The 16,810-nt window shown below is 38.9% G+C and overlaps 2 protein-coding genes across 2 annotated transcripts; both read left to right on the top strand.

Moving 5' to 3' along the window:
• Positions 1 to 769: 769 nt before the first annotated feature.
• On the top strand, positions 770 to 10,221 carry dlat (dihydrolipoamide S-acetyltransferase (E2 component of pyruvate dehydrogenase complex)). The gene is made up of 14 exons (XM_067494618.1): positions 770 to 1,168; positions 2,975 to 3,076; positions 3,150 to 3,274; positions 5,121 to 5,289; positions 6,265 to 6,391; positions 6,626 to 6,813; positions 6,936 to 7,077; positions 7,216 to 7,283; positions 7,606 to 7,719; positions 8,035 to 8,142; positions 8,243 to 8,361; positions 8,673 to 8,835; positions 8,943 to 9,079; positions 9,164 to 10,221. Exons 1-14 carry the CDS (start codon positions 935 to 937, stop codon positions 9,291 to 9,293), a joined length of 1,926 nt encoding a protein of 641 aa, XP_067350719.1. The 5' UTR covers positions 770 to 934; the 3' UTR covers positions 9,294 to 10,221.
• Positions 10,222 to 10,369: 148 nt separating this feature from the next.
• zgc:165604 (uncharacterized protein LOC792578 homolog) lies at positions 10,370 to 16,746 on the top strand. Its single transcript, XM_067494626.1, has 7 exons — positions 10,370 to 12,068; positions 12,899 to 13,053; positions 13,319 to 13,385; positions 13,504 to 13,635; positions 14,134 to 14,289; positions 14,741 to 14,863; positions 14,936 to 16,746. The coding sequence occupies exons 1-7, from the start codon at positions 12,005 to 12,007 to the stop codon at positions 15,133 to 15,135; spliced, it is 897 nt and encodes a 298-aa protein (XP_067350727.1). The 5' UTR covers positions 10,370 to 12,004; the 3' UTR covers positions 15,136 to 16,746.
• Positions 16,747 to 16,810: the final 64 nt, after the last annotated feature.

Raw genomic sequence — 16,810 nt, 5'->3', positions numbered from 1 at the left:
CTTTCCACTACTACTTTGTAGTCCACGTCCGTTCCCTGACATCTCACTAACTGAAAAGGGAAACGCTTCAAAGGCCGTGATGTGACGTCATCGATGACGTCATCTAAAGGTCTTAATCACCTAACCTTGAAGAAACAGCGACCACAGGAAAATAGCAGAACAAACACAGAGCAAACTCTCGCCGGCTCAAACATGCGAGCTAATGTCTGACTTTTTTTTTGGTAAATGTAATGTGCAGCTGTAGTATTTGCCTTCAGTAACATGCCGACAGAAATATACATAAGTTTACTTTTTCAACTTTTACCAAATGTAGCTAACATTTTCAAATAAACTAATATTACCCCAGCTGGCTTTCAGGACAAGTATATGTATAAAGTGTAAAGGATCTAAAAGCACCACAGGTTCTGAGTCACAGGGTCAAATTTTTTTTTATTTGTGTGTGTGTGTTAAAATTAAATGAATGCTGGTTGTTACGTTATTTTAATAAAATAAAGACTTTTACGTGAAAGGCTGCTACATTTACTGTACAACGTGTTCTGTCCATTCAGTCACTCAAATGTTATACTGCCACCATGTGGTCCCTTATACACTGAAATAAAAAAAAGAGTAGTGCTTATAGTTTGAACCAGCCAGACATTAAACAAATATTTTACTTTATTACGCATGCTTACATTTACATGGTTAATCAAGACAGGCGGTGTGTAGTCGGTGGTTGGGATGTCCGCCGTTTACGACACCTCTTTCGATTTAACGGCAGTCACAGTGGAGCGCCGTAAAGCGTTGTGTTTTGGGCTGGAGGAGGTCATTAGAAAGTGAGGAGTAAGCACGGGCCGGTTTCAGGGCACAGAGACAATCGGTGCTAGTGTCTCTCAGATGTCGGTGTAAGACAAATACATTATTCCACATCTCTGTTTAGTGTTTCAACCGCTACAAAATGTATCGGCTCATCCTGCGGCTCAGGCTGTCCGCCGGGCTCCGCTGTCCCCGTGCCCTCCCGAGCGGGCCTATTGCGCTGGGCTCCCGATTCGTACCCGGAACCGGCTGTCTGAGGCGGCTTCACCGCGGAGCGGGTACCCGGGCCGTGTTCTCGGGTTCCGGAGCGACTCAGAGGGCGGCTCTGCTGCTTGCTCAGAGCAAGCGTTTCTACAGCCTGCCGCCCCACCAGAAGGTAACGTTACCGGACCAGTGCTCAGGTTGCCATAGTATCGACATTCACGGTTAACTTACAGCTGGGACGAGCCCCTGTCACTGCTGTAAAGGTTAATTACAGGGTAAAAAGGCAGATGCAGCCGTTTTAAACTATAATGTCAATTTCTGCAATCACTCTTATTCTTGGAATAAGAGCTGGAAATGCAGAGCCACTAAACAATATTTTAGATCTTGAGTTACCAGTTTCACAAAATTCCAGTAAAAACACGCTGTTATATAGATTATATACGGTTTTTCACTTGTTCAGTGTGTTTGGGAAAACTTATGGTACAAACTACGTATAGTCTGCTTTTTGTCTGCTATAAATTATAGTCAGTAAGTTAAGAACCCTGGACACTGAGGACTAAATCAGGCTAAATTTAATTTCTACTCGTTTTTTGTCATTCATCCATAAATGTCCACTTTTCAGTTTTACATGTATCAATCCTTTTCTTTTTTGTACGTAGTGTGTTGTGCTGAAGTATTCAGCCTTCATATCGACTCAAAATATTTTTGAATTACTTCATAAGTAGAGTAAAGCTGAAGGAATAATTTTACAAAATTATATTATTGCATTATAAAATTTGATGCAGTCACGTTCCAGTTGCTGGGTGCAAATTATTATTTATTATATATTTTTTTATCAATTGGAATGTTAAAAGTTATGTATAAATACATTTTTGAAATGCATATAGTGAAGTAAAAAACAAGAATTGTATTTGTATTGTTCCAGTTAATGACTTTTGTAATTGTAATTTAATACAGTATTTAAGCAAATGCAGTATGTTGGTTAAAGGTAAAAGGTATATGTACAAACATTGTGAATTTTCTGTTAGGTATATACAAGTACTCTTTTGTTGGATTGACCAATTGTCTAATATTTTTCATCGCTACATTAAAAATGTAAATAAATATTTCATGTACATTTAATCCAAAAACATTACCAAATGAAAAGTAGCATATATGGGGTATTACATACAGTAACATGTACTATTCACTTGTGACAAACTAAAATTTCACAGGTATTAAGTGTTCATTTCCTTCTCCATCCCAGTATCATCCTTTCCTCTGGTATTTCTGTATGTCTGGCACCAAAAGTTACGTGCACTTAAGAACCAGCCTCAAATATCACAGATGTGCTGTAATAGAACTGCATGTGGGTCACTTATTGAGCAAGAGAATGAGGTGATGATGATGTAGCAACTGCAGTTACAACACCTGATATACTCTACTCACAAAAAGTTAGTGATATTCAACTTTTTAGAGAGATTTCAGAATCCACCTAAAATGCATTGAAACCTTTACAGATGAACGGTTTAATGAACATGTCCGACTCAGTTCAGTATTTCAGTACTTATTGCATAAAAGGCTGTTCTCTTGCTGTTCACGAGGTGAATAACAGCAAAAATAACAACATGGACTGATCCATGAATCAACCACTACATTTTCTTGTTCAATGAAAATTTGTTTTTAAACAGTCCTCTTCATCATGCTGTTCACATTCTGACATCGTGAGACCAAGATGACATCTAACAATTGACAAGTTATTGAGACATTGACATTTTGGGTTGTGGTATACCAACGACTGTTATAAGCGTTCTTTTAATAGATTGTTTGAGATAAAGAAAATACCATTACATGCTTCTACTTAAGTGCCCTACTGTCATGATATAATATCGGTGTAACATAAACTTTTTTTTTTGTGGCTATTTGGTTAACCAACACTTGACCAACTCTTTATGATTCCTTCATATTTTTAACTTCTACTCTTTGTTCTGTTTATTAGGTAGAGCTTCCTGCACTGTCACCTACTATGCAGACAGGGACAATCGCTCGTTGGGAGAAAAAGGAGGGAGAGAAAATCCGCGAGGGAGATCTTATAGCTGAGGTTTGAAGACGCGTGTGTTTTTGTTTATTTCATGTAAACAGTGTATACATTGATCTTTCTCCTTTGTGTGTAGGTAGAGACTGACAAGGCCACCGTGGGTTTTGAGATGATGGACGAGTGCTATATGGCAAAGATTCTGGTTCCTGAAGGAACCAGAGATGTCGGCATTGGATCAGTAATCTGCATCACGGTTGACAAGTAAGTGTCTGCTTGTTGATAATGTAAAATATAGACTGAAAACCAAGATTGTCTCAGTATAGAAAGTTTTTTCAGGGTAACACAGGTTTTGGATTCAGCTACAGTGCCTTAGTAAAGTCCTCATACCCTTTGAAATTTTCCATCGTTGTCATGTTACAACCAAAAAATGTAAATGTATTGTATTGGGATTTTATGTTATAGACTAACACAAAGTGGTAAATAATTGTGAAATGGTAGGAAAATGATAAATGGTTTTCAAAATTTGTTACAAATAAATATTTGTAAGTGTGGTGTGCATTTGTATTCAGCCCCCCCCGATTCAGCGCTTGGTAAAACCACCTTTTGCTGCAATTACAGCTGCAAGTCTTTTGGTATATGTCTCTACCGGCTTTGCACATCTACAGAATTAATTTCCTGCCCATTCTTCTTTGCAAAATAGCTCAAGCTCAGTCAGATGGATGGAGGGAGCCTATGAACAGCAATTTTCAAGTCTTACCACAGATTCTCTATTGGATTTAGGTCTGGACTTTGACTGGGCCATTCTAACACATGAATATGCTTTGATCTAAACCCTTCCATTGTAGCTCTGGCTGTATGTTTAGGGTCATTGTCCTGCTAGAAGGTGAAACTCCTCCTCAGTCTCAAGTCTTTTACAGACTTTAACATGTTTTCTTCCAAGATTGCCCTGTATTTGCTGTGTCCCCCACATGGTTTGTCACAAACTGCAAATTTCCTCTTGCCACTCTTCCATAAATGCCATATTTGTGAAGTGCATGACTAATAGTTGTCCTGCAGACAGAGTCTCCCACCTGAGCTCTGCAGCGCTGCAGTTCCTGCAGATTTACCATGGGCCTCTTGGCTTCTTGTCTGATTAGGGTATCAGAGCAAAGGGGGCTGAATACAAATGCACACTTAAACTTTTCAGATAATTATTTGTAAAAGGAAATTTAAAACCATTTATCAGTTTCCTTTCAGTTTACAATTATCTACCATTTTGTGTTGGTCTATCACATAAAATGTGTTTGTAGTTGTAACGTGACAAAATGTGAACAAGTGCAAGGGTTATACAAGTACTTTAGCAAGACACCTTGTTTCTATGGAAGTTAAAAAAACAATAGAACAAACTGATACAACACTCCAGAGCTGAAACGATTAGTTTATTGATCACTAAGGTAACTGAAACTAAATGAATAGGTGATTTTTAATTAAACTCTACTAATAATCAATTCATAATTTCCTTTTGTTTGTGAGGATTCAAAATGGGATGATTTTTATTAAAACTATTTTGTGTATATATAAAAATAAAAGTAATAACTTTGTACTATTTACTGGTGAATAAAACACACTGGAAAGCAGATTTTTTTAACTGTCATCTAAACAGCAAAACCTATTAGGGAAACCTGATTTACTCCCAGAGAACTTATATTCCCTCCTCTGCGGTAGAGAAGAAATCACATTCCAAATCTGGCTGCATGTAGGTGAATGCAAAGTTGTTTCCCAGGTAACAGAAAAAGCTTGGTTGCATGTGAAATCAGTGAATGAGAAATTTTAATATTTTTCAACATCTTTTTGGCAGTTTTGGCACATGATTAAATTAATTTTATTATTTTAAACTTAAACATTGCTGCTGGGTTTTCAGCACTATGTGTACATTTCCACATGCCGCGATCAAACAGAATTTGCTGATGGAAAATTTTTACTCCTTCCTCATTTATTTTAAACTTTTTAACCATCTGATTTCTTTTCAAGTAGTTTTCAACATGTCATGTAACCTCTAGCCTCTGGTCTAGATGAGGTTGAGTTTTGTGTATATTTATCTAATGTCTGTGCACAATTGTTCCTGCAGCCCGGACCTAATCCCAGCTTTTAAAGACGTAACTTTGGACTCAATAAAAATGGCTGGTGCCACTTCTTCACCAGCTGTCTCTGCTCCTCCTCCTCCTCCTTCCCCTCCTTCTCCTCCTGCTGCTGCCCCTCCTGCAGCTCCAGGCAGCTCTTATCCCCCACACATGAAGGTAGGTGTTTTCTTAGATGGAGTGTTTGGAGAGCAATTGGTCTAAGTAAAAAAAAAAAACTAGATGTAGGTTTGTCAGGATTTATTCAGTCTGTAAGTCTGTTCAGTCTTTATGTGATGAAATCAGTTTCTGTGCCCTGCATATTAGAGTAAGCATTAGATGTTTTTATTTTCTGATTAAGAAAGATAACTTTATTATTTAATCAGACATTGTTTTCAGGGGCTTGTGAGAAGCTGTAGTTTGTTAGAGGCTGCCCAGACAGACTCAAACCAGGGATGTTCCATTGACAGGCTCACTTAGTTAACCAGGTTACAGCGGGCTTTCTTGGGAAAGGTGATTTCCTAACTGTCATTTAAACAAGAAATCTGGTTACCCAAATAAGAGTTTTTGGATCAGGGAAACCCGATTTCCCCCCCGAGAACACTGATTTCTTTGGCATTTATAAACATAATCAGGTTTCTAAACAGCCTTCTCCAACCGCACAGTAATGATCATTAATGGAGCCTAAAATCTGAAAGAAAATTTAACTAACACAAAGAACCTTGTACAAGTCTTGATAAGACACTGTTCCCCATGGATTTTTTTTTAAATTCAGACAGTTTGCGTTGTCGAAAAGCTGTTTGTGTCTGTCCTCTGTCTTTTTCTTTCTCTCCCCCTGTGTGTTCATTCCACAGCAGCATAAACACAGCCAAAAAAAAGTCTGGAAGCAGTGTTCTCAGAGCCAGGCTTGGAAAAAAAGTCAGAGGTGGAAGAGGAATTATGTATGCAGATTTCCAGTAACCAGGTTCTCCCGATTACTCGAGAAGCTTCTCAGCTTCCCTGAGTGACCTGTTAACTTAAGTAAAGGCGCTCGCTGCTTAGTGTTGTTCTCAATTTCAGTTACCTAGAGCCTTGACCATGCTTCAGAGAAGTTAGAGAAATTACATCTCTCTGGCTCGATTACTTAAGATAGTGTGTTTGATATGTGTTTCACAGATTGCACTTCCTGCCCTTTCACCCACCATGACAATGGGGACCGTGCAGCGCTGGGAAAAGAAGGTTGGAGAGAAGTTGAGTGAAGGAGATCTGCTGGCTGAGATTGAGACTGACAAGGCAACAATCGGTAAAAGCCCACACTCTTTATCTTAGTTCTGAAATTTTTACCCTGTTGATTACAAAATAATACAGTAGTATTTAACATCTGGCAAATGTTTTTATTTTGTTGTGTCATGTGTGATGTTAGTGTCATTGTATATGAAATTGGGTCAAACTTAAATATCCGTTTTTATAGAAAAATTCTGTAATGGTTTGGAATCACAACAAATACTCAACATGTCCCTCTGATGTTGGTCTACAGGCTTTGAGGTGCAGGAAGAAGGATATTTGGCTAAAATCCTGGTGGCAGAGGGAACCCGAGATGTCCCGCTAGGAGCACCACTCTGCATCATTGTAGAGAAAGAAAGTGATGTTGCTGCCTTTAAAGATTATGTGGAAACTGGTGTGGCAGAGGTTTCCATGCCTCCTCCTGCCCCAGTAGCAGCACTGGTGAGGCACATTTTAAATTCTTACTTTTGAATAAAAGTGAACATAGTATTCGCATTTTTAACATTTTTAGACTGGCTTGTTTAGTTGGAAACTGATTGCTACTGTTTTGTGCCTATTTCCAGGCTCCAGCTCCCGCTGCTGCAGCACCAAGTCTTGCTCCTGCTGCCTCCACTCCAGCAGCACCCAGGAAGGGGCGTGTATTTGCCAGTCCACTTGCCAAGAAACTTGCTGCTGAGAAAGGAATTGACCTGGCACAGGTTAGCGGTAAGTGACCGAGATACTAGTGTCTAGGTAGATGTGTCTCGAACATTTCTTTCTGTTTCTAGTGAAACATTAAATATGGATCTAGAGAAAAAAGCAATGTTAAAATGTTTTTCATACTTGGAGGTGTTTTCTGTTTAGGTTCTGGTCCTGATGGACGAATCACCAGGAAAGATGTTGAGGGCTTTGTTCCTTCAAAGGCTGCACCTGTGAGTGGATGTAGTGCATTTTAAATTTTTAGAATGCAGGCTGAAACATGTTGTGTAACATTTTATTAATTTTGTATTTCATAAAGCAAACCTTTTTTCTGTTTCTAGCTTTTAAATTTGTTGCTTTTCTCATCGTGAATTTGTTTTGGCTTTGGACATTTTTCCAGCTACATCAGCTTTATTAAAATATATGTTTTTGTATATACAGTTCTTGTTAGTATGTTTTGTTTTAGTTGTAAAAGTACATGTTTAACCCTACTTTTCATCAATCTCAAAATGGTGGTGTCATATTGAAAGTGGGGAAAAATGTTTTAATCTGCAGGCCGCTGCTGCTGCTCCCACTCCAGCTCCAGCTCCAGCTGCTCGTGCATCTGCTGCATTTCCTGCTGCACCACCTGGGACCTTCACAGATATCCCTATCAGCAACATCCGCAAGGTGAGAGAAAACACACATCTGATTTTTGGAGGTTCACTGTGTTCAATGTTGAGTTGTTCTGCTGCTCCTCTAATAGCAGTCAGGTGGAATTCTTTGTCCAATTCCTATATGCAGGGTTTGGCTTTCTAATCCTGTGAGGCAAATGTCCTAAGGGTTTTTCACAGTCTAGTTCTTTTATCTCTGACCTTTGCTGCCATATTTTGCGCTAAAGAGAGACACTTCATTCATTAACATAGACCTGACTAGCACACCTCATTCCTCTCTGTGATGAATTATAGATCAAAGCTGAAGAACATGTATTTGTGTCTTCTCTAGGTCATCGCTCAGAGGTTGATGCAGTCCAAGCAAACTATCCCCCACTATTATCTCTCTATAGATGTCAACATGGATCAAGTGCTTGAGCTTCGGAATGAACTCAATGCTGTGAGTCTACACAGATGTGTAACACAGTAACAAAGATAACTTATTTATCTTTTTATTAGTATTTATTTAACTTTTAAACAACCTCTTCACCTCTTTTCAGGAAGTGAAAGCCCAAAATATTAAACTTAGCGTGAATGACTTCCTCATCAAAGCCAGTGCTCTGGCCTGTCTCAAGGTTCCTGAGTGCAACTCCTCCTGGATGGACACTATCATCCGTCAGTGAGTAAACACACTTTAAGGGTAATATAAAGTAAACAAGAAGCGTGTTTGCTTTACTTGAACACCCATTTATCTTTAGTAGAGAATCAACAAACATTTTTGAATCTAAACTGTCAATTTAATTGCTGTAACTGTAACATTATGAGTGCATCAGGGATTCACTCAGTCATTTAAAGATGTAGCTGTATTACATTATTGTGCCAGAAGAGGGCACTCAGAGAACAGACACCATTTTAATTAGTTTAGAAACGAAAGTCACACTGATCAAATGTCTGTGTTGTCATCAGTTTTTTCTTACTTTTATTTTCCAGGAATCATGTGGTGGACGTGAGTGTAGCAGTAAGCACAGCCAGTGGTTTGATCACGCCCATAGTGTTCAATGCCCACACCAAAGGACTGGCTGCCATTAGCAATGATGTGTCCGCTCTAGCTGCCAAAGCAAGAGAAGGAAAACTTCAGCCACATGAGTTCCAGGTACAAAACATATCATTAATGGTATATGCAGTAGTTTGAGATGTTGGATCAATGATTAGTGAAGCAGGAAACTGAAATGTTCTTTTACAATTTTGTTTTTCTATCAGGGAGGTACATTCACCATATCTAATTTGGGGATGTTTGGTATCAAGAACTTCTCGGCGATCATCAACCCTCCCCAGGCCTGTATACTTGCTGTGGGGGGCTCAGAGAAGCGGCTGATGCCTGCGGATAACGAAAAAGGGTTTGTGCTGTTACTGTAGTGCCATCTCTAATTTGGGCTCACAGCATTTCGAAACCTGATGCAGTGCATGTTTGGATTTTGCAGGTTTGACGTAGCCAGCATGATGTCGGTGACACTCAGCTGTGACCACCGAGTGGTGGATGGGGCAGTCGGCGCACAGTGGCTTGCAGAATTCCGCAAGTTCCTAGAGAAACCTGTCACCATGCTGTTGTGATCGTACTGTACTGCTGTAACAGGCCGAGGCCTCTCTCTGAAGCGATCTGATTGGTTTAATCCAGTGTGGATCCCCCTGAGATTGGTCGGCCTGCCATCAGGTCACTCCCAGTTACCCTGAAAGGGAGAAGGCAGGATTCACTCCGCTTACCTGTCTCTCTAGCTGTCTCTCCTGCCTGTTTTTCTCACTATCCCTCACTATATTCTATTTACTGAGGCGCCATCTCATGAGACACCAGAATTAGGTAAAGTTTATCCTGGAATAGCCACTGGCCATATGTGACTAAAACAGTGAAAATGTTTTACAAAGACAAGCGTTACATGTCCAACCGGCAAACTTATTTATCCTAAGATTTGTGTGTGCGTGTGTGTGTGTGTGTGTGTGTGTGTTTGTGTTTGTCACGATATTATCTGTGATTTTGTGTGAATGTAAAAAAGAGAGGAAGTACTAGTATCTATGGGTTCCAGTCTTTTGAATAAAGGTTTTTGATTTCTCTGGAACTAAATGTAACTTAACACTGAGATGCAGAGTCCAGATACACACACACACACACACACACACACACACACACACACACACACACACACACGCACATCCGCGCGCAATAGAAATATTTTGTGTGTGTTCAGTTGGTTAATGCTATGGTCCTAATTGTAGGATGAACGTGGTGTGTATGTACAGTGTATGGTGGTGGGCTGTTTGGTTGAAATGACCAAATTGTGAGGAGGCTTCACCATATGATTTAACAACCTGAGCTGAACTGAATGATGATAAATGCCCTTTTAGATTGAACTCTTCATTGAGAATGTTTTATTTTTTAGTCTCAGAGTAACACACTCATGAAATCTTCTGTATTTCTCAGCTGAAAGGCACAAAGCTGGTTCTGGATGTTATTTGTGATTTGAATAAATTGGGAAGTTACTATGTACCAACATTGGCTGTTCAGTTTGGGCATTTTAATTACCAAGCCCACATTAAAGCAGATGGTGAAAAAAATAATAGTTGTGATCACAAAAATGTGATATTTTGGAACAAACAGACGAAGAATCCACAGCACCTGAAAACAGGCTCACACTGCCTCCCTAATTAATAATCTGCTACATTAGAACACACGGGTGCTTTTGTAATATTTTCCCCCTCTGCCATTTTAAGCATATCAAAAAAATCACTGTTTCATTTGTTTGGAATGGAGGAGGAATTCCAAGTCCAAAGAAACTGTATCAACAGGAAGATGCTGACGATGCTGACATAATAAAAGGTCAAGTTTAAAAATTTGAAAAGGTCACTTGTTGCTTTGCTGCTGTCACCATAAGAACCTAGATTTGATTCAGTCTTTTTTTTGAACTGTAAGCTTTTGTAATTTTATTTTTATTGAAATTTTCGGTCCATTTTTTGTACTGAACTAGTTTTTTAGTAAAAAGTAAGACCGTTCACTCATCTAGAAACCAACATGACTTAAATGCTCAAAGCTCTACAACTGTTTATTCATGTTCTAATATGAGGTGACATTAAATCTCACAAATGTTTTGACTGGCTTGAATTTTGGCCCTAATAGCAACTGTTAGTCAACATCAACATGTGACATTTAGCTGTGACTGGTGGAGTCACTCGGAGTCAACTTTAACATATTTGGATGATGATCACTGGCTTATTAGGCATAATGGCTCATGCGTGTCATTAATTTCTAACACATTTTATGTAAATCCATCAAAACACAGCAATGTTAACATTTTGTTTAGCCCATAGGTCATAAGTGGATGATGTCCTCACCACCAGATAAGTGTCAAAAACGAATCTTTGATCTTTTCCTTACACCAGTGTTTCTCACTGCTTTCAATCAATGAATCACTGCAGGAAAAAAAAGAAGTCAAAACATCGCACTTTCTTAGGAATGAGGTTATCTGGGACTCTACTGTTAAGCATTTTTTTGTTGCTGCATATTTTCTTTGTATGTACAGAAATATATATATTCTGTCATAAAATGCTAAAGAGACAAGTTATATGTAGTAATCATTTTAAATAATGAAGCAGTTTAGAGTGAAGTTCTAACCATATCTTGGGATAGAAATGTTTATTCGGTTGTTAAATCAAAACCTCGAAAATCTAATAAGGTAAAGCTGTTTTTTATTTTTTTGGTGACTTAAGCTAAAAAATTACCAACAATTAACGTGATGACAAAGAAAGTTTAAGATGACGTAAGATATCCTGAAAAACTGGGTGAACAATTGATTGAAAGTGTAGGCACAGCTTTCCAAAGCACTTTCTTGTCTTTTCCATTTGACCCATATCTACTTAATTTAGAGTGATTAAAAAATATAGATAATAATATCCTCAAATTTGGAAACTTGGAAACAACGTGCAACAAATCCTGCACATTGTCCTGCTGCATAATGGGACATTGTCTCAGGCCTAATATAATATGATATATTATTTTTTAGAGCAGCTGCAGCTCTTTACTAATTACAAGCAAACTCATGTCTAACACCACATCAGTTTAGACATAAGCAGTTATTTATTCCTAAGAGAAAATCTTTAGTCTCATATCTGACAACTTTAAAGATGAGAGAGATGATAAGAGAGGACGGCCTTAGAATACAGTCAGAGTGGAAATAAAGGATGGTCGGGTTGTTTGCATCGCTCAATAGATTAATCATGCATGCCTAGTTTTTTGGACACAGCAAAGAAAGGACTGACTCTGTTTCCTCTCAGCTATGGGCTCTTCTGGAAGATGGACGCTCTGGACTTTGTGCTTGTGGTTCACTTCTCAGGAGACTGGTGAGTAGGCTTTTCTACTGCCTCAAGCTTTAATACAGGTTCATGTCATGTGACCTGAAAAATAATAATGCTTTGTACACACTGTTCGAGTGTTTTGAGGGGTCTTTTGTTTTTGTTCACTTTCTATAAACATTAGAATGACAGGCCTTTATAATAAATGCCTGCTTTGTACCTCACTTGTAAGTCGGATGAAAGCGACTGGTAAATGACTAAATGTAAATGTAAAGCACTGAGGATATTTTGGTGGACATGAACTGAGACGATTTAGCTCCGAACCCCTTGACAGGTATGATTGTGAGATTTTTGGCAACATAAATAAAGTGGCTGTTGTTAAAGTGTAAAACATGATCAGATACTTTTCCCCAAATGAAAGACTAAACAAAGTTTTTATCATATATATAAGAATCATCATGTTTGAAAACTCTATAGATATTTTATTTACACTTTTTGAAATCCATGACTCAAAAATAGCAGCTATTTTTTGTCACATTGAAAATCCTAATAACTGGCTTGTCAGAAAGCGAAGATCTACTGTACATGGAAACGATGTGGTTGAATTGGGCTGTTGTTCCACAGGCTGTGATCAGTTTGGCTCAGCCTCAGAGCTGTCACATGTAATTACTAATACGTACGCTGAATTCACACACACATGCACAAAGGGCCTGGGGGGAAGAGAAATGAGGGGGGAAGGGTTCATTATTTCAGTAATGAAGGAGGAGAGAGGGGACTGCTGCAGCCTCCACATCCTTATGAAAAGTAGAGAAATTAAAAGCACTTGTTTTATGTGGTGGACTTGTCTTTTAATCCTTTTTTTTTTTTGTCTGTCCCAGTTGCACTCAGGGTTTCCACTAGGGAATCCAGTCTGGAGGTGGTTCAAGGGGATTTTGTTGTCCTGCCCTGTTCCTTCTTCACCTCCAGCCCCCTTTCCAGACTCAACGTTATCTGGACCCTGGCTCCGTTCTTCAGTCCTGAAACTCCAATACAGGTCTGACAGCCTCTCTGAGGCACCTCTGACGCATCACATCAGCTATTTCACTATGCCAATGTTTAAGAGAAAGTTTTCCTAAAGCTTTGATGGATTTTTAAAGTCGCTGCAGGTGTTAACCACATTAAAGTTGAGGTTCCAGAAGGAAACTGGGGACTCTGATGCAAACATCTGTGTTAATCCGCCAACGCCCTCTATAAAACACAAGAAGCCTGCTCACGCTTTTAGTATCTGCAATGCTTATTGTGGCTGCTCTCACTTCCAGGTAATTGTGTATGACCATGGACAAGTTATTGAAGACCCCTCCCTCATTGGTAGGGTGGGTTTTACAGGTATTATAACACCAAAAAACCCTTTTATCTAAATAGTTCTTCTGATAATTTAAATGTTCCCATTTTTGACACACACAGTGTATTTTACAGTGTTTAAAATGGACAATTAAATCTGCAGGTATTCCCTGGAGTGCAGATATTGTCCTGAATGACACACGTGTATCAGATGCAGGTGTTTACCGCTGCATGGTCAATAACCCACCAGAGACAGCAGATCCTGGTATAGGAGAACTGCTCCTCAGTGTCTTGGGTAAGTTTCACATATTGTCTATTTCTCTTAGATTAAGCCAGTTCTGTGACTATACTGTATAGTATAGTATTTTTTAGTGCGGGTGTCGGTGCCTAACACGTTCACATAATCTTGTGTTTAGCCCACAGCTCTGTAATTAAATTCTAAAGCTGACTAAATGTTAGCAGAAATAATGTTCAGATGTAATATTTAAAGTGATCATTTTGGTAGTTGGCTAATATATTGGCACTTTGTTTAAGTCACATTTGCACCCAGTCCTGTTATTACCAGGCACCAAAAGCTAAAATAGAAAATAAGCATTCTATATTTTATATATATATTCCCCCTCACCACCTGTTGCTTATCCAGACCAGAGCCGCAATAGATGAAAATGTAAAAATAATTGATCCAGTCCAGCAGGATTTAAGACGGCTTAGAGGGAAATACATTAATAATTTGAATGAGAAGATAAACAACAATGACCAGTTATCCCTGCATCTAACAAGAAATATTCTGTAGCACCACCTTCTCTGCCTGTGTGCCAGTGGGATGGAGATATTGATAGTGGAGGAAGTGTCACGTTGTCCTGCTCAGTAGCGGAGGGTGTGCCGACTCCAGAGATCCGCTGGGATAAAATTAATCCAGAGGAAATCTCCCTCCCGATCAACATGGAGGGTCAGTGCCTCACACACAGTACTTAAAGTGTTTACTGACCAGAATTAAAACAAGTGCTAGAAACCACACCAGACCTGACCAACCTGACCAGAAACTTCACCAATAATACTAGAAACCTTGTATTATTTTCCTTTAGACCTTTTAACTTAAGACAGTGACACATGATGCAACATAAAACAAGGATAAAGTAGTTATTAACTATCTTAAAATGATGGTCTCAACAAGACACATGAACAAAACATAAGCAACAGAAGGCTGAACTTTACTCTCTGGTTTACTGTAAACTGAAAAAATCCCACATCTCTAGTTTGTATTGTAGTTTTTAAAAAATGTCTAAGTAGTGTCCATCCAAATGACCATCATGAGGGACCACTTTATCTTGAGTCTCTTATTTCTTCTGCTTTCAACTTTTGCCATTAACTGATCAAGACAACTGTCTATTTTGTCTCAGGGGATCTGTCAGGCTCTGTCCAAATAGTCAATGTGTCCTCTCAGACATCTGGCCTGTATCGCTGCTCTGCCACTAACCTCCTGGGGACAGAGAACTGCTACGTCAACCTGTCCATCTACAGCAGTGAGTACCTCTTTTCACTGTAAACACCATTTTGTTTTTATTTGTCAAAAACTGTTTTGTCCCTCCCTGCAGCCACAGACAGTTCTTCCGGCATGCTGCTGGGTGTACTGCTGACCTTGACCATGAGCTTGGTAATGCTGGTGTTGATGGTGCTTCTGTTGTGGCTCCATCGTATGGGGCAAAACAGAAGACAGAGGGAAGGGAAGGAAGAAGAGGCGTGTTACAATGAGATCCGGTACACTGCGTCTCTGATGAAACGCTCATTTGTTTAATTTCTCAACACACATTCAGCAATTACAGAAGCAAACCAGGGTATTAAAAATAGACTTCCAAGACTCCTTTTTTCATATAGACAATGAATTCTTAGTGTCATTGATCCTTGCATGCCATAGTCTCACTGTACACAGACATAAATGAAATAAATGCCTAGGTTCTGAGAGATGTGGTATTTTATTTATTGGAAGTGTCTGTGGTTTTACTGCATATAGTTTAGGTTTTCCACCAGTTCCCTTATAATTAGGAGAGGGTTCAACCTACATGATAAATACAGGCCGCTCAGGATCCCCTGACTTTAACCATGTAAACCATCTTTACTTTTAGGTTACTCTCCTTAGCAGCTGACAGTAATCAAGCCTTTTCTGCCAAACCCTAGTGCATCATCTTTAACTCATAACTTAATGCTTTAATCTGTAAGCACTCAGACAGTTCTACCAGAGATCCACATAATCTCAGTGCTCTTTAAACAACTAAAGAAAACAGTCCCACCAACCCTCTTATCACTTGGTCCTTGTCACTTGGCAGACTGTGTAGTTCACTATTCATGTAGTGAAAATTAAACCTGACTGTTGTTGCAGCCCACTTACCACAAACAGGCTGGAGAGAAGGCAACACATCTCCCTCTGGAGTCATACATTTACTTTCTTCTGTAGTAACAATCCCCAAAACTTGCAGTCAGAATTGGATGTGTAAAATATGCTGAATTCCCCTTTCAATAATGATTATTAATCATCCTAGCAGTTGGATTTTTAAACTACTGACAGTGCCACACTAATTTTGTGCTAAACTGCTTCACACCTGGCTCCAGCTTTGTTTTTATCACACAGACACGTGACTGGAGCAACTTTATCATCCAAGTTTTACAAAAAAGAGAAAAGAGCATTTCCTAATGTCAAACTAGGCCTTAGATAACTTCATTATTTTATATCAGAGCGAATTCTTTAAAGGAGTTTTTAATGACTTTGGCTGATTAACCCTCCCCTTACGTTAAAGACAGCTGAATTAGTTAGGTCATTTTGTCATTGCAGACATTTTTGGTGTTAAAACTTTAAGAATGTGCTTATCTATTCCACTGCCCAGCAAATGATGACACTTGTACAGGACAAGCATCCAGAAGTATAGCTGCTAGATGTAATTCAATGACACCTGTTACTTCCCTACTGTCAAAATGCACCTTAACATTTAGACTATTAGTTTTACTCATTTATTCTATTTGTAAAAACTGGTGAATTCACCTCCTTTCACTTTTAGACCACTACAATACTTGTCAGATTTGGACAAATTATCTCAGAGATGCAGAGCTGTAGTTTCTGCTGCTGTTGAACTGTCCTGTATTAAGTAGCATTTCATTTGTTAAGTGCCCAACCGTACTGATATAAATAAGGTGGCCAAAATAATAGAAACAGCGCTCTAAAACAGTGTAGACAAGAACTGAACATCCCCTCTGCAGGGTGGATTTATTACAGGCCTTGTCATACTGCCATGGTTAAATCTCAATGTACCCAATAAACTGCCAACTCAGTGAATTTTGAGCATCAGAGAGCTTTTTTGTTTTGTTTCGGTTGATTCACAGCATATTACTACTAAATTAAATCACTACACTACACTACTATAGGGTGTGTAAAAACACATCTTTAGAAAAACACAATGAACTGGACAACATAAAGTAGA

The sequence above is a fragment of the Channa argus genome, chromosome 24 (assembly GCF_033026475.1).
Source record: "Channa argus isolate prfri chromosome 24, Channa argus male v1.0, whole genome shotgun sequence".
Taxonomy (NCBI): Eukaryota; Metazoa; Chordata; class Actinopteri; order Anabantiformes; family Channidae; genus Channa; species Channa argus.
Note: the sequence above shows the minus strand (reverse complement) of the source record. Positions and strands in the feature narration are given on the sequence as shown.

Excerpts from the sequence above, each read along its gene's own strand:
- dlat (XM_067494618.1), top strand. The coding sequence starts at position 935 with ATGTATCGGCTCATCCTGCGGCTCAGGCTGTCCGCCGGGCTCCGCTGT. Across the intron at positions 3,275-5,120 it reads ATCTGCATCACGGTTGACAA|CCCGGACCTAATCCCAGCTT; the intron begins GTAAGTGTCTGC and ends TTGTTCCTGCAG. Across the intron at positions 7,720-8,034 it reads CTATCAGCAACATCCGCAAG|GTCATCGCTCAGAGGTTGAT; the intron begins GTGAGAGAAAAC and ends TGTCTTCTCTAG.
- zgc:165604 (XM_067494626.1), top strand. The coding sequence starts at position 12,005 with ATGGGCTCTTCTGGAAGATGGACGCTCTGGACTTTGTGCTTGTGGTTC. Across the intron at positions 12,069-12,898 it reads GTTCACTTCTCAGGAGACTG|TTGCACTCAGGGTTTCCACT; the intron begins GTGAGTAGGCTT and ends TGTCTGTCCCAG. Across the intron at positions 14,290-14,740 it reads CCTCCCGATCAACATGGAGG|GGGATCTGTCAGGCTCTGTC; the intron begins GTCAGTGCCTCA and ends ATTTTGTCTCAG.